The following is a 27,072-nucleotide window of genomic DNA, read 5'->3' as shown; positions in this document are numbered from 1 at the left end:
GCGGGGGGTTGCGATGCAGCTGCGTTCCTGGAGGGACCACCCAACCCTTCCCTCCCGTGTTTGTAGACAGTTGTCCGGGTATGGGCGCTGCCCATCAGGCATGCGGAGAGGCGGCTTCAGCCCTGCACGCAATAACGTTACTGCAGGTTCAAAGGATTTAAGAGGGAGGCCGCGACCTTCAGTCGTGCGATGTCCACCACAGTGGTTCAGGATCGCCACCTTTGGCTGTGTCTGGCTGACATGACGGACGCAGGCGAGAACAACTTCTTGAATGCTCCTGTCTCACAGACCGGCCCCTTCGGCGAGACCGTGGAGTCGGACAGCTCCACTGCGCAGACTGAGGCGATCTCCTAGGTCATTAGGGATGGGTATTGTTTGGGTTTTTTCGATACCGGTGCCAAATCGATACTTTTAAAACGGTTCCGGTGCCTAAATGGTGCCTAAAGCGGTACTTTGAAAAAAAGAGTCACAGAAAGATGGTAGATGAAAGTACAGCATAAAACACAATGAAAATTCTTCTCTGTTTGTCATTTGTTTATTAATGATTTGCCTAAAGCACCATCATCTTTTAAGACCTGCATTCTTGATTTCTTTATGAAATTTTTGATTTGTGAATTAAATAAAATCTTCTCAACACTCCACTTTGAGCTCAGAAAAATGTTCTATGATTGGTTGTTAATAATCTGTCTAATGATTGGTTAAAGCCTACGCGGCTGCCGCTCACAAAAAGATAAAGGGCGAGTTCTAATCGAAAGTGATCCTTCCTGTGTCCTATTCCCTTCGAAGATCAGATCTCTTGAACTCTAGAGAAAGTTGCGCAATTGTGTCTCATAGTGTGGCTAATTAAACACACTTGGCAAATAGAGCAATAAAATACTGCGTCTTTTTCTCTTTATTTGGATCGACAGTTCATGTGAAATCCTGAAGTGCCCTTCAATGGCCCAAAACGGCATTTGGAATTCACCCAAAATATTTTCTTATCGGCTTGCAAAACCATTCACGTTTTGACGCTTTCTGCTTGTCTCCGATGAACTTGACACTCGTGACTGCCGCGGCCCATCTCAGGCCAATATCAGCCGAAGTACTAATAAAAACATTAGTGAGGTAATACGTTTTAGCAAATTCTCTGAAGGAATGTTACCATATAAAATATAAAATAAGCTGCCGTCAGATCAATTGCGGCATTCACGCGCTCCTCTGAGGATCTCATTTTACAAATTGTTCTTTTAAGTCAGAATATAAAAATAACCTGGACATATATTCTTACAAAAATTGTTAGATTTGTATTATTAGGGATGTGCAGATGAGGATTTTTTCACATTTTAAACGTATTAAACACAGCGCATATTTTAAATGAAAATATATTTGGCAAAGAAGTTTAAAAGTTGGCTATTTAATCTTTAACATTAGATTATTTAATATTTCCATTTATTAATAAAATAAATTTTTAAAATGTTTGTTCATTATTACTCTTAACGAAAAACTCAACTCATATTTCTGCGTTAAAACACAAATAAATGAAAGATTTAATTGACATAATTTTCATTACTACGAATGCTTATTTGTTCATTTTTTTTTTAATTAAAACAGAACAACAATAAAAATGTAAAATGGCTCGCTTATATTAAACCAAACGTTTAACAAAAACGAATAGACGGAAAACATTTTACCCGCCCTATAACATAAATAAATCTAAGATCCTTAGATTTTTCAAAACAAATGATTGGTTTCCGTTTTTTTATCAATATAAAACTACACCTAAGTTAAGCGAAGAAATCAAACTTGAATCCTCTGTATTATCAAATCTTTCCGACTTTCACATTAACGTGAATTTTGTAAGTGAGGAAATTATTTACACCATATGAGTGCAGTATAATTTAACTAGTGATTGTGCTGTGCTTGTGTGATTATGCTTTTTGCGCTACAGAGAGCAAAATACTTCAGTCAACCGTTCATGCATTAAGAGGCACCGAAATGAGGCACCGAAATCTGTGTTCTGATTCGGTCCGGTAGGTACCGGCCATATAGGCTTCGATGCCATAATGGCACCGCGTTTCGGTACCCAACCCTATAGGTCATGCCCCGGCAAAGGAGAGCTGCCCTTGGTCCACCACGCCGGCTCCTCAGTCTGCCTTTCGCCGTCGGCGTCCTGCGGCGGCCACCTCCGTTCCCCTCCTCGGACCCCATCTCGGCAGCGCGGGGGAACCGGTCCTCAGCAGCTCGCCCCGCCCGCTTAGCCGCTTCCCGTGAAATCGGGAGTTTAAGTGGCCAGTAACGGGCGACCCGGATTGGCAGAGGATCACTCTTCAGGAGACGGTGATTCGCTCCTTCCCCCGATAGAGGGTCGGGTGGAAAATTCTTGGTTTGCATGTGTTCCACCGGCTGTTTAGCCGGTACCCACGTAACCACACATTAGAGTGCATTCCTCTTCCCTCTCCAGGTCTCCGGAGGATCGAGAGAGCCGTGAGCGGGCACACACCAGCTCACCCTACCTTTCCTCTAACGCCAGCGGGTGTTCTGAGGAGTCCGAGCCCTCCACTGCGGAGACCGGACCACCAGCACCCCCTTCGGAGTCTGTGTCTCCGCTGAGGAGACCAGACGACCGTCACCCTCACCGGGCTCAGGTCAGTGTCACACACACACATACTGTAGATGCTTATGCTGTCACAGCAGACACACCGGCAGTCCCACCTGTCTCGCTTCGCTGCCCCACCGCGGGTACTTCGGTAGTGTCGTTAATTCTCCTCGCACGGTGCCTGGGTGCTTGGCTTCAGTTCCCAGCCCGTTTCGTTGAGTTTTACGCACGATCCGCCTCGGTTACGAAATACAATTACCGGCACACCCCCACTCGGGCTTTCGTTTCACTATAGTGAAAGTGTCCGATGCACATGTACTGCGTGCATAAGTCGATGTCCTGCTGGCGAAGGATGTATCTCTCTTACACCGGCATACACCGTGTAATCATTACACCTGCGTGTCATTTCAATTTTACCCCGTAGTAGACCCAGCATTTCTGATAGCAAGATATGCCTCTGAGGGGTCTCCTGGCATTCTGTAGCATGCGATGCCCTAAGCACGGGATGATCAGCCACGTATGAAGGGCTTGCAGTCTCAGGGGTGTGCATAGCACCCCAACTGCCGCGAGCGGTGCGCTGTATATCTGGGACTTGTACGCTCCGCTATGGAGATGCGAGGGAAGGATGTATCAGTCGACACCGATAACATTGCGACTGTTGCGTTATTTACCGTTAAGGCGGTTTTGCGCTCTCGTCACCTGTCGCATCTCGCTCGTCATCTCCTCCTTTGGAGTCAGAAGCATCTGAGGTCCCTTCTTGTCATTTACATCCCGGGTTCACTCAATACTCAATACAGCGGCACACGCGCTTCCCGAGCTGCGCCCCCCTGCGAATGGCGACTCCACCCCCAGACGGTCCAGCTAATTTGGAAGAAGTTCGGTCGTGCGTAGATAGATCTGTTTGCGTCACCGGACAATACCCACTGTCGCCTGTTTTATTCACTAACCGAGGGCAGCCTCGGTGTGGATGCGTTGGCACACAGCTGGCCGCGGGGGACACGCAAATACGCATTCACTCCAGTGAGCTTAATCGCACAGACTTTGTGCAAAGTCAGGCAGGACAAGGAGAGCCTTTTATTAATCGTCCGTACTGGAATTGGTTTTCATAGTTAATGCTCCTCGCGACAGCCCTCCCTGGCGGATTCCCCTGAGAAAGGACTTTCTTTCTCAAGGAAGGGGCACATTTGGCACTCGCGCCCCGACCTGTGGAATTTCCATGTATGGTCGTTGAGCACGCGCAAGGTTTAGGTGATTTATCGCAAGCGGTATCTAACACCATCGACGCGGTTCGAGCACCGTCCACAAGACGGGCTTACGCGCTTAATGAAACCTTTTTCGTCACCTGGTGTTCTTCGCAACGCGAGGACCCCAGAGAATGCCCATTAACATTGTGCTTTTATATCTTTAACATAGGTTAGATGGTAGGCTGTCCCTCCGCCATTAAAGTTGATATCGCCGCTATTTCTGCTCATCACTCACTTATCAACGGCAGATCAGCTGGCCAGCATGATTTAATTATTACATTTTAAGAGGCGCTCGCAGGCTAAACCCCTCACGCCCTCCCTCTTTCCTCCTGAGACCTGTCCATGGTGCTGAAGCCTTCAGGTCTCCTATTTTAGCCTTTGCAGTCTGCGAGTCTGAAGTTTTTTATCAATGAAAACTCTGACCCTGCTAGCATTGGCCTCCGTGAGGCGGGTAAGGGATTTACATGCATTCTCTGACAATTCGTGCCTTTAGTTTGGTCCTGCTGTCTCACTGAGACCCAGACCAGGCTACGTGCCCAAAGTTCCCACCACTCCTTTCAGAGATCAGGTGGTGAGCTTGCAAGCGCTGCCCCCGGAGGACGCAGACCCAACCATGGCTTTGTTGTGCCCCGTACGCGCACTGCGACTCTACGTGGTTTGCACACAAAGCCCCAGGACCTCAGACCAGCTCTTTGTTTGTTATGGGGGCCAGCAGAAAGGGAAAGCTGTCACTAAGCAGAGGATGTCTCATTGGATAGTTGATACTATCGCCCTGGCTACATCTTCAGGGTATTCCTTGCCCCTTTAATTTGAGAGTGCACTCCACACGGAGTGTTGCCTCATCTTGGGCTCTCACTCGTGGTTCCTCGCTAACAGACATCTGTAGAGCTGCTGGTTGGGCGACACCTAATACGTTCATTAGATTTTCCAGTGTTCGTATCGAGCCTGTATCCTCTCGTGTTCTTTTCTCACCAGGGAGGGCATGGAGAGCAGACTCGCAGGTCGGCTTGCAGCCTCCGACTGAGGCTCCAAATTGAGTTTTCAGTATGGAAGGCCATCAGAGCAAAAATGCGTAATGGTTTAAATTGCTCTTCCTCCGCTGCCTTGGCAGCCTTTGTTGCGGAGCATTGGCTGTCAGCCTTTCACTAGCTGTATTCTTATGAACCTACGTGTTTGGCTTAGGCTCCACATTGTGTCCCATCGGGTTCCTTTGTGAGTATTATTCCGTGGGGTTAATCCTACCAGCCCACGTTTCCCTCAGCAGAGCACTGCTTTGCTTACACAGCCACGGCTGTCTTATTCCTCAACTACGGTTGACTTTCGCCCACCTATAGCCCTTAACAGGGTGGTGGCTTCCGCAGCGTTCCTATACCACTCAGATAGGGCGCTTCCCAGTTGCTGGCACTACTGTGGGGTTTAAGGAACATCTAGTGCCCGGCCTTCTGCCTTAAAACCTAATTCTCCTTCTACTTAAGCCGAACCAGAGGGCTTTACACAGACACTGGAAAAGGTCAGCCCTCAGTGGCGTTTTGGTAGGGATTCCCAATTCGTCGGTCACGACGTGACGTCGTAGTGACCGACTGAAAGGGAACGTCTCGGTTACGGATGTAACCCTCGTTCCCTGAAGGAGGGAACGGAGACGTCACGTCCCGTCGCCACAGGGCTGCTCCCTGCTGTTTATCGACCGGTCACATTCTCCCGGCTTTCTCAGCGAAAAGAAGCTAATTTCCCTATTTGCACCTGCTGCTTATAAAGGCACCTGGCGGGGCGGCGCCAGCATTATGCAAATATCTCAATGCCAAGTTCATTGGCGTTTTAATAGTATACGAAGCAGTTGGGTCTCTCTAAGCGAGTTCCCAATTCGTCGGTCACGACGTGACGTCTCCGTTCCCTCCTTCAGGGAACGAGGGTTACATCCGTAACCGAGACGTTTTCTTGAGTTTTTTTTTTATTGTATAGTGCAAACACAGAAAGTGACTCTATTTACATGTGGTAAATAACAATAAATAGAACATAATGGAAAACAGAAAAACAGATAAGACGAACAAATAATAAATACAGCCATTGCCCATACATATCATATTGTAAGTTTATGTGTGTGTAAAGAATGAGGGGATATTTAGAGTAATGCATACACGTTTAACTAGTGATGCACCGATGTGAAAATTTTGGCCGATGCCGATAACCGATATGACTCTTGTCTGTTATGGCCGATACCGATATTTGCCGATACCGATATCTCTGTATAGAAAACACATTTGTATGATAATCAAATAAAGAGCTATTTTCCAAAACACATTTTTTTTTTAGTTTTGTAATTTATTTCCAGATATTACTGATTGGGTACCTTTACCCATGTGCAAAATGTCATCAATTTTCAGAAAAACAATAATAATTATATTTATACATTTATATATATATATATATATATATTTTTATAAAGGATACACATGTGTCCTGAATTAACACTATGAATAAGCCAACCTTGAGTATTGTCAATAAACATCTAACTCACTTAAGACCAAGTCACTGTATTCTGTGAACATTGTACAACAGTACAAAACTTTAAAGTACAGTAGTAGGCCTTAAATGGCCAACGCCAAAAGTTATGGAGCTAAGGTAAAATGTGAAAATGGAGCCATAACAAACTGGGCTGAACAGACACTGGCTTTTACAGTCTTCTGAACTGTGAGTACTGTAACTGCAAAGTACTTTAGGGTTAGACCTAACCCTTGGCCTTCCCAGTCTTTGGAAGCAGACGAATGTTGTGCTTAACAAACAGGAGCATTTCTGCTCTCTCTGTACCGATCCTATTTCTCTTTTCACTGACAACATTTGAAGCAGCGGAGAAGAGACGTTCACTGTCCACGCTAGTACATGGAGCTGACAGGTACTTGCGTGCCACTGTGGCGAGGGCAGGGAAGTGGGTCATGTTGCTTTGCCAGTACTGCAGCGGGCTCGCATTTCTGGGGAGGGTGGGCTCACTCAGGTAACCATGCACCTAAAAAAATATAGAAAAGTGCATAAATATACATCTCTGGCAAATCATCTGGAAATTATTATTCAACATTGATTGAAATAGTATAGTAAACTAGCCTACCTGCACACTCGTTGAACTCGTTGCCTGTTCATCCTGCTCCTTTTCCTCCAGAATTTCATCAAACATGTCCAGAAACTAATGCCCTTCACGTTGCGTACACATCCTCTTTTCTTGTGGTTCACCTTCTTCTCTGTCTGGTGTAGGCCCATCTGTGGCACTGGTGCTGGTCGTCACTGACGCTGTCATCTTGTCCACTTCCTTCTCTAGCTTGTTTTTTGCCACCTGCTTGAGGTCTGCGTCAAAGTAGCGATCTTTGTATCTGGGGTCAAGGATTGTTGCCAAGTAGTATAGTTGCTCGGAGAAAGTGGTTTCGAATCTCTTGTTCACGGCTTCAAGCAGTGCAGACTTGGTCGTTTTAACCCCACTGTCCGTTTCGGCTGTTTTGTTCAGAAAACGCTTGAGTGCCACAACAGAGGGAATCACGTCAGCAGCTGTAGCTGTATGTGAGCTAATCTCTCTCGTCATCTCTTCAAAGGGTGCCAGGAGTGTGGTCATTTTCTCAATGAGACTCCACTGGTTTGCATTGAGAGATACAGGCAGTCCGTGGTCAGCCTCGTACATAACCAGTGCGCGCTTCTGTTCTAGGAGAGTTGTCATCATCAGGAATGTACTGTTCCAGCGCGTCGGGACATCCTGTTGTAGCATCTTGGTCTTCATTCCCATCTCTCTCTGGATGTCTCTCAGCCGAGAGGTACCAAGGGGGGAGCTTTTAAAATGTCCGACTATTTTTCTCGCTATAGCCAAAGAGTCAACAACGCTTCGCTGGCTTAGTACTGCATCGTGCACTGCTAACTGCCCCAGATGAGCCATACAGCCCAGGCTTTTAACACCACACTCCTCCATTGCCTTCACCATATTACGTGCGTTGTCTCGAAGCACAACATGCACATTTTCTTTCCGGATTTTCCATTCTGTAAACATGGCGTCAAATGCACTGGCTATGGCGGTACCTGGAATAAAAGGATAAAAAAGTTTAATCAAAGACACGTTAGCTAGCTGGCACATGATATAATGCATTTTCCCTCATCCAAGCTATGCCATTTCCACATTCTAAGCAGTCATATCTCTAGTTCAACAATTGTGTAGGCTGTTCTGTACCTAACCTCTGTCATTATATGAAACTTGAAATTTCCCAGATATTTATAAACACCCCTCAGCAATCTCTGATATATTAAAACATTTTCATAAGACTTTAAAATAATAAATAAATCTTTGCTGTCTTTGCTTTTTAGCTCAAAATACCCCACAAATGATTTATTTATATGCTTATTAGGGTTGTGCCGATAGACGATAGTATCGTGTATCGACGATCTTCAGACAGATCGCCAATGGCAGGCTTTCATGGCGATAGTCAAGACGATAGTTGGCGAATGGTTATTATTATTATTATTAGCATCATAGTTTTATATTAACACCAACAATGCATGCTTTTCCTCACATGAGGGTTTGTGGGCTTCACTTTACGCGGAGAGCTTGTAAAGAGAGAATTCCTTCTTGCACGTACCTGCACTTAATGCGCGCGTCTTGGTCTCCACTAAATCCAGCGCGCCGCGTCATGAGCAGCTGCGCTTCTCTCTGTCTCACGTGCACGCGCTCTCGCGTCTGTCCGCAGTCTAAACATAAACTAAAGTAGTAATCCTTATTTGTTCAGTTTAATGCGTTTCATGCGAGCTGATGCAAACTTTACTTTTGGTTTAAAATATGACCCGCTGCATATTAGCGCCTCTCTCACTCTCACGTACGTGCAGAGAGCTGCGCTCTGTCTGAAGTCAGATCACTAGGTATTAATGATATAGTTTATGATATGCATTTCAATGAGTTGTAGCAACACGTCCCTCGTGTTTAATATATGATTGTGTTTAAAATATGATCGCGTTCCGCTGGACCGATGCGTTTAAAAATGCACCTCATGAGAGCACAACTGCTTGACACGTGTAGTCTTCTGCAACAGCACTAAATAAATGCATTGAATAGTTTGTATGTGCGCGGACGTGTGTGTGCGTGCGCAGATGCATGTTTTTACAGTTATTAAGTAATCATGGTTAGGGTTTTAATGACGCGCTCGCATTAATGGCATCAGTTTTAAGAAGGTTGCGGTCATGACGGTGTTACGGTCTTGTTTTTTGTCCACCCATCAAGTGACTTGTTATAATGAGTAAAAATTAACAAATAAAAAAATGAGTAAACTACTGCCCCGCCCCCCGATAATATCGTGTATCGCCGATCTCACAGGCTGACGCTAGGACGATCTAAAAATAGGGCATATCGCCCAACACTAATGCTTATGTCACGAGTTATTTTTTGGACCCAACATTCAATAGGAAAATTAAACTGCAGTAGCCACCGTTCAACCTGAAGAGGGCAGCACTCAGACGTTTTTACACCATATATTGCAGTATTGAAACAATTTATATCCAAAATATAAAAACTTACTAAAATCAATGAACAGCACTAATAAAGCATAATTCTTACAGATCATTTACTAAAAAAAAGTTAAAAAAGAATAAAGTTGGGCTGCAGCTAACGTTACAGTGGATATTTTAATTTATAGCGGGCTTTTCATCCATTCAATGGTGAAACGACACTCTTCTTATCACTCGAATATATTTTACACCTCCACAAAGGCTGTTTTTACAACCTGATCTCACGTGAGATCGTGTTTTTTTTACTATGGTAACAATACATCAAAACTTTAGAGTAAAAGCAAGCTGCAGCCGATCGATACTGTATATAAGTAAGTTATACGTGCAGCCCGAAGGACGTTAGCTTAATTTCTACTATGCCTACATTTTAATTTAATGTGTATCTGTCCAAAAAAATATCCATGCCTACCTGTATGCGAGCCAGGGAATTCTTGGGCATGTAGCACAGCTCTCTTCATCTCGAAGTTGACATCAATCCACTGAGCCGTGAGGCTCAACATGCTTGTTTGGTTGAGGTCGGAACTCCAGATATCCGTTGTAAAACTGATGTCATTAACATCGCTGTCGAGTAACTTGTGCACGTGAGTGGCTACGACATCATGTAAGGCTGGCAGGGCGACATCCGCAAAGTAACGACGACTTGGCTTGTCATAGCGGGGCTCAGCGAGATCAAGCACCTCCCTAAATCCTTCGTCTTCCACTAACGAAAACGGTTGATCATCAACAGCGATCATCTTTGTTATCGCCATGGTCAATGCCTTTTGCTTCGGGTGGTCTTTGTGGAATTTTTTCGTCTTTTCCAGCGCTTGTTCTATTGGGCTACCGACCGGTGCAGCTACCGTTGCGTTAGCTTTTTTCCGCAGTTTGTTAGCATTTGCTGATTTCTCATATTCTTTGTAGGCTCCGGGATGTTTATTTTTTAAGTGGGTGATCAAATTGGTAGTGTTGAACGATTTGGCCCGAACTCCCCCTCGCATCACTTGGCCCTCACACTCATTGCATACAGCATAGCGAGGATCCTCTTCAGACACTTTGAAAAATAACCAGACAGACGACATCGTTGCTCCCTCATCAAAGGCAATTTACTTTTTTGCTGTCTTCAGCGTCTGCTTCAGCACACGTGCAAGGTATGCGCACGTGCAAAAACAAACATCCCCGCCCCCACACTCACATCTCCTACACAAGTCACGTCAAATACACACGAATGATTATCGGCCTGTTCACATCGGCTCTTTTTTGACATCGGACCGATGCCGATGTGTAAAAAAATGACCATATCGGCCGATATTAAATCGGCGGCCGATATATCGTGCATCACTACGTTTAACAGTAGGTAATCCAATTAATAGATACATTTAGATAGATTCATACGGTTAGAATAGAGGAAGAAAGAAAGAGAAAATATATATATATATATATATATATATATATATATATATATATATATATATATATACCAATAAATAAAAGGGGGGAGGTAGCACAAGCAGAGGGGTTGAAAGATGAGGAAACTACATAAACCACAAGCACCTAGCCTTGTGTGTTTTGAGGTATTGGGGACAGATGTGGCATCGGGCCCAAGGAGCAGCCCCTCATGGTCCCACAGGGTAGTTCCCAACTCAGGCCTACCCTGTTTTGTTTGAATAATGATAAATGAAAAATGAAAACCTCTAATGTGTGGTGCATTTAAAAAAATGGACATGCAGTGGAGATCCAGACCCGGGTAGTGGTCAGGTCAACACACACGTCACACTTACCCTATGTTATATTTGTAATATTAGGTTGATACTGAATTAATATGTCGATCAAGAAATCTACTGGTGTTTAGTGCATTAAAAACAGTGTGATGTGCAGTGCCGAACCAGGTCATAGTAAATGCCTTGCCTGCACACACGCCACACTTGCCCTATATTTTGGTTATGGTGTCGATGTTATATTTTTAAAGTGTTTTAATAATAGCAATAATGATAATAATAATATCAATGATGATAATAATAATAATAATAATAATAATAATAGTAATAATAATAATGATAAATATAGCTGCAAGCAGCAATGCCGGGGTCAAGCCAAAAAGGGCACCGAAGAAAGTAAAGTTTGTGACGTCCCAGTGAGTCACTGTGTTCTGTTTGAGTTACAGGTGATTGACAGATTGGATGACGTAGCAGCGCACCTGCACTAAATCAGCGCTCTTTAAAAGCGGTCCGTGTGAACTGATGAGGGAGTGAGACGAGACTTGTGCTTGCTGGAGTGGTTTGCCCGTCATGTGACTGCCGGTGTGTCTCGAGGGATATGGAGTTTGCGGGAGACCGCAGCCGCATTCGAGGAGTTCTCGTTATGATCCGCCTCACCGAGAACGGCTTTTGGACATTAATCTTCTGTTGGTTTTGTTGACTTTAATTGTTTACACTTGTATCACTTACACGCACCTGCTGACACGCTGACAATTCATCTACACTGACTACTATACATTTCATGTTTACGTTCTTTAGTTTAATAAATTGCTTTGCAAATTTAGCGGTTGTGTGGTGTCTCCCTGGTTTTGTTGGGTTCCTTGACAAAGAACCGTAACAAATGGGGGCTCGTTAACATATGCGTTCGTTTGATTTAAATTAAAATATAGTTTTGTGTAAATGTGAAAGGAACAAGCAAATCATTGTTTATTCGCATTATTTGGGAGATGCACGCTTGAGTTTATATTTAAAGATGTCCCGCGAGTTCGAAGGTAGTCGTCATTGAAGGTAAGTGTATTTTTATTACGTTACAGATAAAACATTGTTCATATTCCCCATTAGGTATTAGCAACGCTTTGCGTTGATTTGTTATTTTGCCTTTTTTATTTTTGTGTAGGCTTTTGGGTGAAGCACACCGCCGTGGTAACGAATTGGGCTATTTTGCTCAATTTCGAAACTGCCGGTATTTGGTGTTTAATGCCGCTTTACTCTTGAAAGCTGCACGAAGATTAGGCATAGAATAGTGTAGAGGGTGGTTAGGCAGTGTAGAAGGGGAAAGCGTGAACATATGTTTGATCTGTAGCTGTTGTTTTTAAATACACTTGCTTTTCAATTGAATAAATTAGCCAGCAAGTTTAAGATTTAAATATGGCATCCATTGAAGAATTTGTTAAAGCTCCATCAGAGGACGTGTTGAATTTGTTTGTGAAGCAAAAGTTGTGGGAACTTGTAGACCATTTTAAAATTGGTGATGTAGATAAACGAACAAAGAAAAAGGAACTTCGTGCTATCGTGAGAAATTGGTTGATTGAAAATAAACTTTTAGTCATTTCCACACAGAAAAATCCGGTGGATATTTTTTCAGGGTTGTCTTTTGAACAAAGAAAAGAGATTTTGCAAATGCAACAAAATCATGATAAGGAATTGGTCAAGGAAACTAGGATATATGAGTTTGAGTTGGAAAAATTAAGAACTGAGAACTTGCTCAAACAACGTAAAATTGAATTCGCACAGAAACAATTGGAGGTTGAAAAATCAACACGCGAGTGTGAGTTGCAAGCGGAGCGTTTAAAGTTAGCAAGGGAAGGCAGATTACCTATTGATCCTGGTGAAAGAAACTATGGTGGTTTTGACATGGCTAGTAATTTAAGATTGCTCCCTAAATTTAACGAACATGATCCGGATGTGTTTTTCTCTTTGTTTGAGACTCTTGCTGAAGAAAGGAATTGGCCAAATGCTGTACGAATTGTTATGCTCCAAACTGTGATTACAGGCAAAGCACAGGAGGCATATGCAGCTCTTCCGATGGAGGACCGGCGAGATTATGATAAGGTAAAAGTGACCATTCTAAAGGCTTATGAGTTAGTTCCTGAAGCATACCGCCAGCGTTTTAGGAACTGGAGGAAAGGTGAACGCCAAACACATTCTGAGGTGGTAAGAGAACTTGTTTCACATTTTGATCGTTGGTGCACTGCTTCAGATGTGGATAACTTTGAGAGTTTACGTGATCTTATTATTTTAGAACAGTTTAAGAACATTGTGCCTGACTATATTGCCACATATATAAATGAAAAGAAGCCAAATGATGCGGTTGAAGCTGCAGTTCTAGCAGATGATTACATTTTGACTCATAAAACTGCATACAGAGATGACAGATCAGTGCGTCACTACAGTAATTTTGCTGAAAATAGAGTTGCATCAAGGAAATTTGAGCCAACTTTTTCTTCAAAATTTGAGAGAAATGGTCGTGGGAAACCTGACCGAGATTTGGTATGCAATTATTGTTTCAACAATGGACATTGGAAAAATAAGTGTCCTGTTTTGGCCGCAAAGTTGAAATCTAGTCAAAAGAAGTCTCATGCTAATGTTAGTCCTGTGTTAATGACTGAGACTACAAAAGTCAATAATTTGCAATCAGATGCTTCTATGGATGAGAATACAGTGTGCCACTTAAAAACTGAAAATCACTTTGCACCTTTTATTACACAGGGTTTTGTTTCTCTGGCCAAGTCAGAAGAAAAAGTCCCGGTTAAGATCTTAAGAGATACAGGATCTTCTGAATCCTTTATTCTTCAGTCTGTCTTGCCTTTTTCTGAAGTATCAAGTGAAGGCAGGGATGTTTTGATCAAAGGGATTGGTTTAAACACTCTTTCTGTTCCTCTGCACAGAGTAAATTTGACTTCGGAGTTGGTCTGTGGAGAAGTAACCCTGGGAGTCCGTCCATCATTGCCGGTGGATGGTGTCATGGTAATACTCGGGAATAATTTAGCTGGAGGTAGGGTATGGCGAGAGGTAATTCCACCACCTGTGGTAGTGCCCACTCCATTAACTGAGAAATCTGATGCATTAAAGCAGAAGTTCCCTGAGGTATTTACATCATGTGTGGTAACGCGTTCTAAGAGTCGTGAGGCTTTTTGTGAAGTAAAAGTGTCAAAGTATGCACTGTCTGGTTTGTCTACTCTTTCTCCTATTTCCAATAGGGAGTTGATAACGGCCCAACAAAATGATCCTGGGTTGCAGAAGTTGTTTGAGGATGTTATTTCATCAGAAGAGGTGAGAAGTGCTGTCAGTGGATATTTTGTCCAAGATGAGCTACTTTTGAGGAAATATGTTCCTTGTAAAAAAGGTTTGATTGGTGAGGCTATAATTCAAGTGGTGGTACCAAAACCGTTCCGTGAAATGGTAATGAAGGTTGCGCATGGGGAAGTAGCAGGTCATTTAGGAGTAAAGAAAACTTATGACAGAGTTTTGCGACAATTCTATTGGCCATGTTTGAAAAAGGATATCTCAGCCTTCATTAAAACGTGCCATACATGTCAGTTAACAGGCAAACCGAATCAATCTTTGAAACCAGTGCCTCTATCGCCTATAGTTGTTACAAGTAAACCTTTTGAACATCTAATAATTGACTGTGTAGGTCCATTGCCTACTTCTAAATCAGGCAATGTATATTTGCTGACTGTAATGTGTCAGGCAACTCGGTATCCGGCAGCTTACCCTATTCGAAAAATTACAACCAAAGCAGTTGTGAAAGCTCTAACTCAGTTCATTTCTGTGTTTGGGATACCCAAGATTATTCAGAGTGACAAAGGGTCAAATTTCACTTCACGTATGTTTGATGAGATTTTGAGAGTGCTTAAGGTGAGACATAATCAATCAAGCGCATATCACCCTCAAAGTCAAGGTGCTCTTGAACGATTTCACCAAACGTTGAAAGCATTGTTACGTAGTTACTGTGTGGAGTTGAACCGTGACTGGGAGGAAGGGTTACCCTGGTTATTACTCGCAGCTAGAGAAGTACAACAAGAAAGCTTGGGTTTTAGTCCAAATGATCTAGTCTTTGGTCACAGTGTAAGAGGTCCTCTCTCTGTTTTGCGGGAAGGACTGTGTGAAGATGATCCTCCACAGAATTTGTTAGAATACGTGAATGGTTTTCGTAGACGTTTATTTTTGGCTGGTTTAAGTGCGCAGAAAAATCTTGTCGGAGCGCAGAGTACAATGAAGAAGTACTATGATAAGCATGTAGAATCTCGTGTTTTTAGACCAGGTGATAAAGTGCTAGTTTTGTTGCCTTCATCTGGATCTCCTTTTTGTGCACGATTTACTGGTCCATATAAAGTTCTGCGAAAAATGACTGACCAAAACTATCAAATTGAAACTCCAGATCGACGAAAAGCAAAGCAATGTTTTCATGTGAATTTACTTAAGCCTTATCATTCTCGTCATTCTGAAAGTCAACCAGTTAGTCCAGTTGTTACTGTTTCTAGTACCTCTCTTGATCATGTTCAATCTCTTTTTGTAGAGGGAGGGGAGGATGTGATGGTCCCTGGAGACTGCGTTTTGCTTCCCCGGTTAAAGAATTCAGAGACTCTTCAAAATTTGGATGCTTTGTTTTTGCATTTATCAGATATACAGAGGTCAGAGTTGACAAAGTTAGTGTTTGATTTTCCTAGTCTATTTGCAGATGTTCCAACTCGTACGCATCTTATCCAGCATGATGTGGATGTGGGAGATGCCCGTCCTATTCGACAGCGTTTCTACAGGGTTCCTATGAGTAAGCGGAAAGTGTTGGAATCAGAAGTTCAGTATATGCTGGAGAATGAGATCGCTGTTCCTTCCTGTTCCAGTTGGGCTTCACCATGTTTGCTGGTGAAAAAGCCAGATTCTACTTACAGATTTTGTACTGACTACCGTAAATTAAACGCTATTACTAAACCTGATGCGTTTCCACTTCCTCGAATGGAGGACTGTGTAGATCAGGTGGGGACTGCACATTTTGTAAGTAAACTGGACCTTCTAAAAGGATATTGGCAAGTGCCTTTAACTCCTAGAGCTCAGGAAATAACTTCATTTATTACGCCATCTGGATTATATTCGTACTCCGTGATGAGTTTTGGCCTGCGAAATGCACCCGCAACCTTCCAGAGATTGATGAATAGAGTGGTATTTGGTCTGGAAGGTTGTGCGGTGTATTTAGATGATGTTATTGTTTTCAGTGACACATGGGAACAACATTTGGTACGCCTTCGTGCACTTTTGACTCGTTTGGCAGAGGCGCATCTTACTGTCAACTTGGCAAAGTGTGAGTTTGCCAAGGCGACCGTAAGATATTTGGGTAAAGAAGTTGGCCAAGGTGAGGTACGTCCTATTCAAGCCAAAATTGTGGCTATTCAAAATTTCCCTCCCCCATCAAACAAGAAGGAGCTGATGCGTTTTCTGGGGATGGTGGGGTATTATCGAGGATTTTGCCCAAATTTTTCAACGGTGGTTGCCCCACTCACTGATTTACTTAAGAATTCCATCAAATTTGTTTGGAGTGTGAATTGTCAGAAAGCTTTTGACAATGTTAAGCTATTGTTAACCACTGCTCCTGTTCTAGCTGCCCCTAGGCTGGATGAACCTTTCAAAATACAGGTAGATGCAAGCCAGGTTGGTGCTGGGGCTGTTCTGTTACAAACAGGCGAGACTGGACTTGAACATCCTGTAAGTTTTTTTTCTCGTAAGTTTAATACTTACCAAAAAAACTATTCGGTTATCGAGAAAGAAGCCTTATCTTTAATTTGGGCTCTTCAGCACTTTGACGTATATGTGGGGGGAGGACTACCAGTGGAGGTTTATTCTGATCATAACCCCTTAACATTTTTACATTCCCTACAGTCCCCGAGTCAGCGGTTGATGCGCTGGATTCTCTTTTTACAGCCTTACAGCTTAACTGTAAAACACATCAAGGGTTCTGATAACGTAGTGGCAGATGCGTTATCTCGTGTTCCTGATCAAACTGAATGAGTTTAATGTTTGGCCAGTCGTATCTGTTTTTCTGTTTCCTTTTTCTCCTTAATTTGCTTTCAGGATCCAGATTGCTGGGGTTAAGGGGACAAGGAGAATTGAGATGGCTGTAAGAACATACTATTTCTGGTGGATCGGATGCTATAGAAATAACATAAAAGGAAGTATGCTTTTAGAACTTTTCATTTTTGGTTTGGTTCTGTGGTGTTGTGCGGATCCTTTTCATAGAATACAGGATCTTTTAAAGGGGGGTGTGTGACGTCCCAGTGAGTCACTGTGTTCTGTTTGAGTTACAGGTGATTGACAGATTGGATGACGTAGCAGCGCACCTGCACTAAATCAGCGCTCTTTAAAAGCGGTCCGTGTGAACTGATGAGGGAGTGAGACGAGACTTGTGCTTGCTGGAGTGGTTTGCCCGTCATGTGACTGCCGGTGTGTCTCGAGGGATATGGAGTTTGCGGGAGACCGCAGCCGCATTCGAGGAGTTCTCGTTATGATCCGCCTCACCGAGAACGGCTTTTGGACATTAATCTTCTGTTGGTTTTGTTGACTTTAATTGTTTACACTTGTATCACTTACACGCACCTGCTGACACGCTGACAATTCATCTACACTGACTACTATACATTTCATGTTTACGTTCTTTAGTTTAATAAATTGCTTTGCAAATTTAGCGGTTGTGTGGTGTCTCCCTGGTTTTGTTGGGTTCCTTGACAAAGAACCGTAACAAGTTGAATTCGGATGAGCAGTTTAAAGAACCTAGGAAAATCTCTTGATTTCAGACTAAATAATATAACAGTTATCAGCAAAAAAGCTGTGTTTTCATTCAGTGTAATCTCTCTCTCTCTTCTCGAGGAGCATTGACAACTAGAACACTGAAGAAAATGTGAGTGGTGCTTGCAGTGGCAAATCTTAGCTCACAAAATGTTACAGTGGTGTTAATGAGTCAAAAGAGACCACCCCCATGTCTCTACGATGTTCTGATGCAGAGATATAGCTCTTGTAAATAGGGTTGATAAGGTATCCTAATTAGTTGCTAAGGAGTTAATTGGCATGCACCAATGATCTCCAAGCCATGAAAGGAATAATACATGATGACCCAAGATTTTAGATGTACTGTTGGAGTAGTTTTAGACAAAAGTACCATATTTCTATCTCAAAACCACTAGGTGGCGCAATGACAAAATTGTGCATGTAACCGCAGGTCATAACTGTGTTACATCTAGCTAGTTTTATGACTATACACTTCAGTTTAGTGAAGAAACAGTTGTATGACCATAGGGTGGCTTGATTTCAAAGGTTTTGTTCAATTATTAGGCCAACTAGTGGTGCAAGCATACCATTTTTTTTGTGTAGCTTCAGACTGTGGTCGTACATCAGCGTATCAAAAATGGTGAAAAAATCTCTTTGCTTTACGAAGTTATAACCATTTATGTGTAAAAAACACAAAATGTAAAGGTAATTTTTCGTTTTTTTGCAATTTTCAGCCATTTCTGATGAAAATTTTAATATAACGCCAATAGAAGTTTTTGTTCAGAAGGTAAGGTTAGTTTCTTCCTATGGTGTTTTCCGTGTTTTCCAGTCGATCAGAATTACGCTTGCGGAGATATTTGCGCATGTTTTTTAAGTGCTGTTTTGCTGCGCAGGGATAACCGTAAGGCGAAATCTGGCATGTTTGGTATCGTTGGACTCGGTAACTATTCTGGACTTCAGGAAAACAAGTCCCGTGAAAAAACACCAATCAGAGCCAAAGTTATAGGCATGTAAAGCATAAGTATGACCACTAGGTGGCGCTGCGACGAAACTCTGCATGCCCCCTCAGATCCTGACTGGCATCACAACTACCAAGTGTGGCGTCAATAGACATAAGATTGGCGAAGATACACACTAAAACCTGTTTTTGTGCGCTCTACGTAAAATTTGTTGACGAGCTATACGAAAACGGAATGGTTTATCAAAATTCTTTTAATAACTTTTTGCCCTGAGTGTCTCTAGATCAGGGATTCCCAAAGTGTGGTACGCGCACCCCCAGGGGTACGCGAGCTGCCACCGGGGGGTGCGCGAGTGGAAAAATCTAATGGCGGTCTGGTTCTTTAAGTGGGATTTTTCCATACAATAAATGAATAAAAAACATGAACAGTAAACATTTCCTTTGTAATCGCTTTTATTTTAAATAAAAAACTATACTTTTAGTTTTTGATAGAAACGTAGAAGACAGCTGCTGTCTTTTTCTACACACTGCTCTTCTGTTATGCACTGCAGCCGCTATATGCGCGTCAACTCGTTTCATTCATTCCATATTATAAATATGCTTAACTGGCTGAAATCAGGGAAACTGTCAAGTGGGACGTCTTATGATAAAGTTGTTAGTCACGAAGGAGGAGAGGGACCAAGAGAGAGAGACTTTTTTCTATGGCAAAAATAGAAATAATCAAATGTGACGAGACATGGGTGCGTCTAATGCACAGGCACACGCGAGCAATGTGCTTTCATGCATGGTAGAGAGACCGGCAATTCATTTTTATAATAAAATACATAAATACTTACAAAGACACTGTAGAGAACTTATTAAAAAGCTTTCATTTAATTTTGTTTGAAACTTGAGCTGTTATAATGAATCTGCAAACTATTATACACCTTTTGTGCAAACTGTAAAGGCTTTTGTGAATGTGTTTGATGGGTCTGCACGTGACGCACGCATCTTGAGGGAGAGCGCACTGGTAAACATGAGGAAAGCTCTCATATGTCATCTATTAGCTGACGACAGTAAGTGTACGTTTCTTACCATAGTAAACTCGAATGGCGTCTAAATATTAAACGCATACACGGGGGCGCGCATCATCTACGCTGAGCGTAGCTGCATTTAGTCGTAGTTTCAGATGGTGCAACAGACGTAAATATTTTTCACAATGTCAGACGTAGCTAAGCCCGACGTAGGACTTACACCCAACTTCTTTACGTCCGGCTGGTGCAACCGGCCCCTGGTTATTTGCACATGATTAAACATGAGTCTTTATGGCGAGTTTTTTTTTTTTTTGAAGTGGGGTTTGGGGGTGCGCCAACCCGGTCGGGACATAGAAGGGGGTGCGCAGGAAAAAAAGTTTGGGAACCGCTGCTCTAGATGCTACATACCGTTTTTCGTGGCAATTGGGCAAAAGCTCTAGGACGAGTTCGCAAAAGTAGGTTTTATGAATAATTCAAAATGGCGGAAAATTTTTCATGACGGAAAATGACGTCATAGGGTCCAATCGAATCGTCTTGAGCCAAGGAATCAGAGGAAACATTTTGTTTATATGACTTATGGATCAGAAGTTATAAGCAAAAACATAAGTGCAACTTTGGACTGTTGGTGGCGCTAGCGGGTTAGAGATTAAGACTCCAAATTTGCTGTGGAGACTTTTTGGACAGTCGTCTATCAGTGGGCAAAATTTCATAACTTTCCTATGTACGCTGCTATAGGCTGCCATAGACCGCAATGGCGGAGGAAGAAAAAGAAAAAAAGAAAAAGAAAACTAACAGATACAATAGGGGTCTTCGCCCATTCTGGGCTTGACCCCTAATGATAAAGGGAGGAGGCACAAAAAGCTGGGTCAGACTGAGGCTGGGAACAGCAGAGGAAAGATTATGGGGACAACCAGGTGGCAATTTCCTCAAACTCAATGCCACATCCATCCACCATTATCAGGCAGAAAATCAGAGAAGGAGAAGGAAAAAAGGGGGGGGGGGGACTGGGGACAGAAGGAAGATGGGGGAAAAGAGAATTAAACGTCGATATGTTTATAATCAGTACCATATTAATAATTATAATAATTAATTGATACTACTAATAACATTATCAATGTCTCTCCCTCTTCTCAGAAATGTATTTGGGGGAGAAAATAAGAAAAACAACAATAATAATGTCAAAAAACAATACTACTACTACTACTAATAATAATGATAATAATAATATACTTTTTTTAAATAGATAATTAATTAAATAGAATAGTGAGGAGGGGAGTATAGATCCATGTAGCAGTGTAAATTATAACAATAAATACAAATGATAATAATGTTAATAATAACAATGGTTAAATAATGAACAATATATATTATGATTTTATATTTATGAACAAGTATATTGGGGAAAAAAAATGAGGAGGAGGAATGTGCGTGTATCCGGGTTCATATGTCTAGTAAACTGAAGTATTGTAAAAATGGGTTCCAGATGTCAGTGAAGTTATCCGTGGATGTAGTCTTTTCTAATGTTATGTATTCTATAAGGGTATTGGTCCAGTGGTTAATTTGTAGACAGTTTTTTGATTTCCAGTTTAATAAAATTATTTTCTTGGCGATAGTTAGAGAAATAAGTATAGTATTTTTATGTTTGAGTGGAAAGTTATCTATTTCTGTAATATTGCCAAGCAAGCAAAGTGATGGGGAAAGAGGTATTCTACAGCCCATAATAGTAGAGAGTTTTTTAATAACAGATATCCAGAATGAATAAACAGGTTGACAGGACCATACGGCAAGAAAATAGTCGAAAATAGTGTTTTCTTGAGTTCACGGTAATGATCTGTTGTTATTTTTGCTTTAGTGTAGCTGCTGGTTTGTGAAACCTGTTCTTCGCCTTATAAATAATGCTAATAATTATAATACAAGTTTTGGTCAAGCATTTTTGACCCAGTCTTATTTGAGGCATAAGGTAACTGTATAGAAAAGATGCATTGTTGTTGTTCGCCATTTTTAAATGTTATAATGTTGTTGATGTGTGTAACAGCTCAAGTATACAGTATGTCACTGAGACGGTCACTGAAAATCAGACTAAAGCCTTAAATCTTTTTGTGAGATAAAAGCATCACAGTTTAATTTCAAGCATTAATTTCACTATGATTTCAATCACTGACATGACATCAGTCAATATTAAAGATATCAAGTTCATATTTTCACAAAATGTTCTTTACATTATGTAGGATGATTTTATGTGGAAAACAGTAAATCACAAAGAAATACTTCAGCTGGGTTTTCACAGGCATGGTCACAATTATCTTTAATCTGTGTTTAATAATGTTGCATTTTCTCTGATTATTTGATTAATGTACTGTATTTTTCAATTACATTTACATTGCGCAATAAATTATCTTAGCTGCAGACATTGTAAGTATCTATAAATTCTGTAATTGTGGTCAAAACAATAGCAAAATAAATAGTTCTGTAATATTAAATTGCAGACAAAGATTCTATAGCTACAGTAGTTTGGATTGTATGTTTGGTGCGAAATGGGTATGGTGGGGGCCCGACCTCATATTCTTTCATAGGGCCCAAAAATGCTAGCGGCACCCCTGCCGCCAACAGCACAACATATCCCGGGCAAATTGTAATCTTGTTGTGAACCTCCTGGGAGTGTTTTATTCAATTCAATTAAATTCAATTCAATTTTATTTATATAGCGCTTTTCACAATTGGTGATCGTTTCAAAGCAGCTTTACATAAATAGAAGCAGTGGAAAGCACAGAAAAACGACAGATGGCACAACATAATACACGATAGCACAAGCAGCTAAATTTGCTGCGGCTATGAATCAACATTATAAGCGTGCGTATTGCTAATGTAACGTAAAGAAGAGAATACTAAGTTAAGCCCAAGAAGGCTGCCTCCCCGGGTTGAAAAACCCCCTAGGAGAAAAAAAAACCCAGGCTTAGCCGGGGAAGTAAAAAAAGTCATAGGAGGGAAAAACCCTTGGGAGATATATTTATATATGCATTGAAACGATTAAGGAGATTAGGCGGAGGTTAAGCGGGTTCTGCCGGTGGTCGTTGGTCATGCATCAGCTGGGCATCACGTTGAAGGTCTGCCGGTGGGTCAGAGGTGTGCCGACTTTCACATTTACCGGAACTGGGTCTGTTTGTCTCATTGTCCTCGGAGACAAGGACGAGACATGAAGAAAGAAAAACAAAACCCAATTAGCGTAGGGGACATTCATATGTATACACATGTACTTATACACAAACATATATATATACACATACACACACATGTACATATACATATTGAAGATACAACGTCATCCCAGTGACAGACTCTGCACAGTTTGGTTTAGGGAGAATGAGAAAAATGCACGGGACGGCAAATGTTTTTGGAAATGGATGCAGTGACACCCTTTTAAGGACTGAAGTCCCGCCCCCGACTAGTGGGCTTAACACCACAAATCTATACCCACCGAGCTTTATTGAAATCCGGACGAGCAAGGGAGAAAAGGGGAGACGGGGACGTGACTGCGCCAGCCATCTCCCTGATGCCTGTCTGGGCTTCACAGTACTCCCCTACTCGACTCAGAAACCTCAGGAGAAGGGCCGAGCAAGTATTGATCTTCATCTGGTAGTTGTGGCTGCTGTGATCATAGACTAAAGCAGTCCGCTCCTGCCGTGTTCACATATGACTAAACAAACTGAACCAAAGAGAAAAAGCAGCAGGTTCTGAAACATAGACTCAGGTCTGAAAACACCCTAAGATGTCCTCAGACAAGTATTGTTTAAAATTCAAAGACAACATTTATAAAAAGTTTTGATCCACTTTAAATGTTGAATTTTAATTTAATCTCAGTAATGTATTTGATAACTGAAGCTGATTTTATTCAACATTCATCACAACACTTTAACTCTTACTGAAAGTCACAAACATAAAACATTAAAATTGAATTCACACAGTTAATATAAACATAAACTGATGAAGTTAATTTCCTTGTAAATCTCACTGATGTGTTTCAGTAAAACACAAATACACATAAATGAAACTAAAATGAAAATGTTCATAAACACTAAATGATGACAGAAGAGAAACAAATTCAACTCACTGTAGATTTGATCTGTGTGTGAACAAACTGTGTGTCTCTGTTCTCTACAGGTTGTTTAGTTGTGGTATCACAGATAAAGGTTGTGTTGCTCTGACTTCAGCTCTGAGATCAAACCCATCACATCTGACACATCTGGATCTGTCTTATAATAAACTAAGAAATTCAGGAGTGAAGCTGATCTCTGATGTACTGAAGAATCCTGAATGTAAACTGGAGATACTGAAGTAAGATCATCTCTCTGATAGTCACACATGTACTGAGGTTTAGTTAAAAAAAAAACAGACTAAACTGTAAAGGATCTGGGCCCGGTTCCCCGATAACGTTCACTCTTTGCGCACTAAGAAGACTCAAAAAGATATATCTTACCAAAGTTGTTTGTGTTACTAAGTGTGTTCCCCAAAGTGTCTCTTAGGAAGCTTCTTAACACGCTGCCTCTAAGTTCGGCGTAACAATGTCGCTGTCCCAAGTGAAGGTGCTGAATTATTTGCTAACAATCTCTCAGGGATCGATTTTCCACTTCACGCAAAGGTGCATTACAGCGTTAAGAAAGACAACACGCTCTATACAAATGGAACATTACTCAAACTATTCCATTAACATTTTAACATGGTTTAAGTTATCCGTAAAATATAGACTATTAATTAAATGATCAAATTGTCAGTAATATAGACGAAGCGGGTATCTCTCTCTAATCATCCACCCTCCTTATCCCGTTGTGCCACTTGTGCCGCTTCTTGACATGGGTTTAACGACTTTTAAAAATGATGTTATACACTTTTATACTAATGTTAAGGTACTTAACAATCAGAATTGATTGGCAAGCAGCTGCAGTTACTTCTGTTTAATGCGGTATTGCTTACCATTAATGTTTTCAATAAAAAGCAACCTAGTTAGATAGAGAATATGGTCTGAGAAGATCCAGCAGCTACATAATGAGTTGTCTTGGGAGGCAAATTTTTTTTAATTTAGCCACGTCAGGCAAAATGTCAAAAGGTTTAAGGGTTGCCGAATAAAAAAAAATTGTTTCGGGGTTACCGGTGTTGTGTGGAAGTCTGTTCCCTATGTTTCCCTTTAGTGTAGTGTTTTTATAGCGTTTTTATCACATTATACGTTTATTCTTTATATACATTGAAAGTTTTAATGGCTACTGAGATGTGTGTGTGTGCATTTATGTAATGTATCTTGACTGTTCTTGATTGTAAGTCAATTATTTTTACAGTATGAATCATATTATATGTATAATATATATTTATTATGTATGGAAACATAACAGTTTTAAAACAAACAGTAGAGATAAAAGAGCTATATGTTAAAAGGCATAAAACTGTCAAATATGAAATATTTAATAAATTGTATAATAGAACATTATAAATGTAAGGTGATGAAAACGCTATAAACATAGAGGGAACAGACTTCAATGAGGAACAAACACCGGCGCCGACTTTGATTCATTAGTTCTGATACCAAATAAAGTCAACTGCATAAATAGTCCTGTATCCATTGCAAACATATTTTATTATAAGTCTTAAAATGTCCATAACATAAAATCATTGATAACATACCATAGTTTGACTTGTACTGCGCTGTGCTGATTTCTAAAGACTGCTGCACAGTGGCGGCGATAGCGTTTTGTGCTCAAACAACGCTAAGAAAGAACTTACGAATGGTCCAGACCAACCTTACGAAAGTGTGACTTACAGAAGATACACTTAGCGTACGAACGTTTTGGGAATCGTGCCATAGAGTTGAGAGAGGTTAAGAAATAGGTTAAGAACTACTTAGCGATAAGAACGTTTTGGGTAACTGGGCCCTGATCAGTAAGCAGATACATCAGCAGTCTCATGAATAATTATGATGTTGTGTTGTTAGATTTCCCCTACACACCTGACTGACTTAAGTTACATAACCGTGTAGACAACACACACAAGACATTTATCCTCACCAGGTGTCCACAGAAGACAAACACCGAAGAGTCACACAACATTTTGTCCATTATGAACACTGCATCATGATGTGGACGATTCTGTACAATTCACAAATGTCAAGAATTGATTCTTAAAAGTTATTTTACAAAATAATAACGTGACGTTATCAGAACCAAAAGGCGGAACTCAACTGCGGGAGGGGTGCTGCACACGGACAGCTTGAGAGCGCGCACCGCACGAGCACCCACAGCGGAGCTTACACGAGTAGTAGAGAAAGAAAAAACAAATACATCTAGCCCTATTTGACTAATCCTAAACTTCAAGAAAAAAAAATACATGTTGGGATGATCTTCATCTGCCTTTTCTCTGTTCAGTGAGCTGCAACAGCGCCTTTCATTTACGGACTCATCTGATGTGCTAATAGCGTTTCCAAAAACCTGCCGCTAAATGTTTAGATATAGATAAGAACATGAATATACTTCTGTAAAAATATGCACATCATTTGTTATTCAGACGAAGGCGCTGGGTGCGCTGCATTAGATAAATACAGTAATACTGCCAAAATCACTGTGTATAATGATGATGATTAGACGATATGTTAGTTACAGTTACATATCGATATGCTGGTTAACATATTAATTATATATGTTGATTCTGAATCGATTCATGAGGGTCCAAACGATTCCCACCCCTAATGAACACAAACACTTGAGGAAATAAGATCATGTGTTCAACCTGACAGACTCCAGTCAATGTCTTTGAATATGATTTAATCACGACTGAATCCTCCTCATCAGAAAGAATACAAGAGTTTATATAGGATAGATACATGACAAAGTCACATCATTTATCTTTAATATGTATGGCAAGCATTTTTATCATTTTTATCATGTTTTCATTTACATTTACTAGTATCTATTTTTTAGGTACTAGTTCTTATTTTTTAGTTACTAGTATCTATTCGATTAGATACAAGTTCTTAATCATTAGATACTAGTACCTAAAAAATAGATGCTAGTGCTTATTCAATAGATACTAGTACTTTTTCCAATAGTGACTATGATTAAATTATACTTTACAAGTTAAGAAAAATATAAAACTAGTACTTATTCTTTAGTTACTATCAATTTTTTGATCAAAGATATCCTGAACTTTATAGATACTAGTACTTTTTGATTTAAGTATGCAAATAATGTGTTGAATAATAATGAAGCAACATTATGTAAGCTTTAAA

The 27,072-nt window shown here is 41.1% G+C and overlaps 2 protein-coding genes across 2 annotated transcripts in view; one reads left to right on the top strand and one right to left on the bottom strand.

Annotated features, from left to right (window-relative positions):
• The window catches only part of LOC141363165 (protein NLRC3-like), a 186,563-nt gene that overhangs the window by 118,851 nt on the left and 40,640 nt on the right, over positions 1-27,072 (top strand). The window lies entirely within an intron of this gene.
• Positions 6,283-7,909, bottom strand: LOC141363281 (zinc finger BED domain-containing protein 4-like). The gene is made up of 2 exons (XM_073865923.1): positions 6,920-7,909; positions 6,283-6,820 (listed from the first exon to the last, which is right to left on the bottom strand). The coding sequence occupies exon 1, from the start codon at positions 7,838-7,840 to the stop codon at positions 6,995-6,997; it is 846 nt and encodes a 281-aa protein (XP_073722024.1). The 5' UTR covers positions 7,841-7,909; the 3' UTR covers positions 6,283-6,820; positions 6,920-6,994.

Source organism: Misgurnus anguillicaudatus, unplaced genomic scaffold, assembly GCF_027580225.2.
Source record: "Misgurnus anguillicaudatus unplaced genomic scaffold, ASM2758022v2 HiC_scaffold_33, whole genome shotgun sequence".
Taxonomy (NCBI): Eukaryota; Metazoa; Chordata; class Actinopteri; order Cypriniformes; family Cobitidae; genus Misgurnus; species Misgurnus anguillicaudatus.
This window is presented reverse-complemented; position numbering and strand designations above follow the sequence as displayed.

Coding starts and splice junctions, on each gene's coding strand:
- LOC141363281 (XM_073865923.1), bottom strand. CDS start 7,840: ATGTTTACAGAATGGAAAATCCGGAAAGAAAATGTGCATGTTGTGCTT.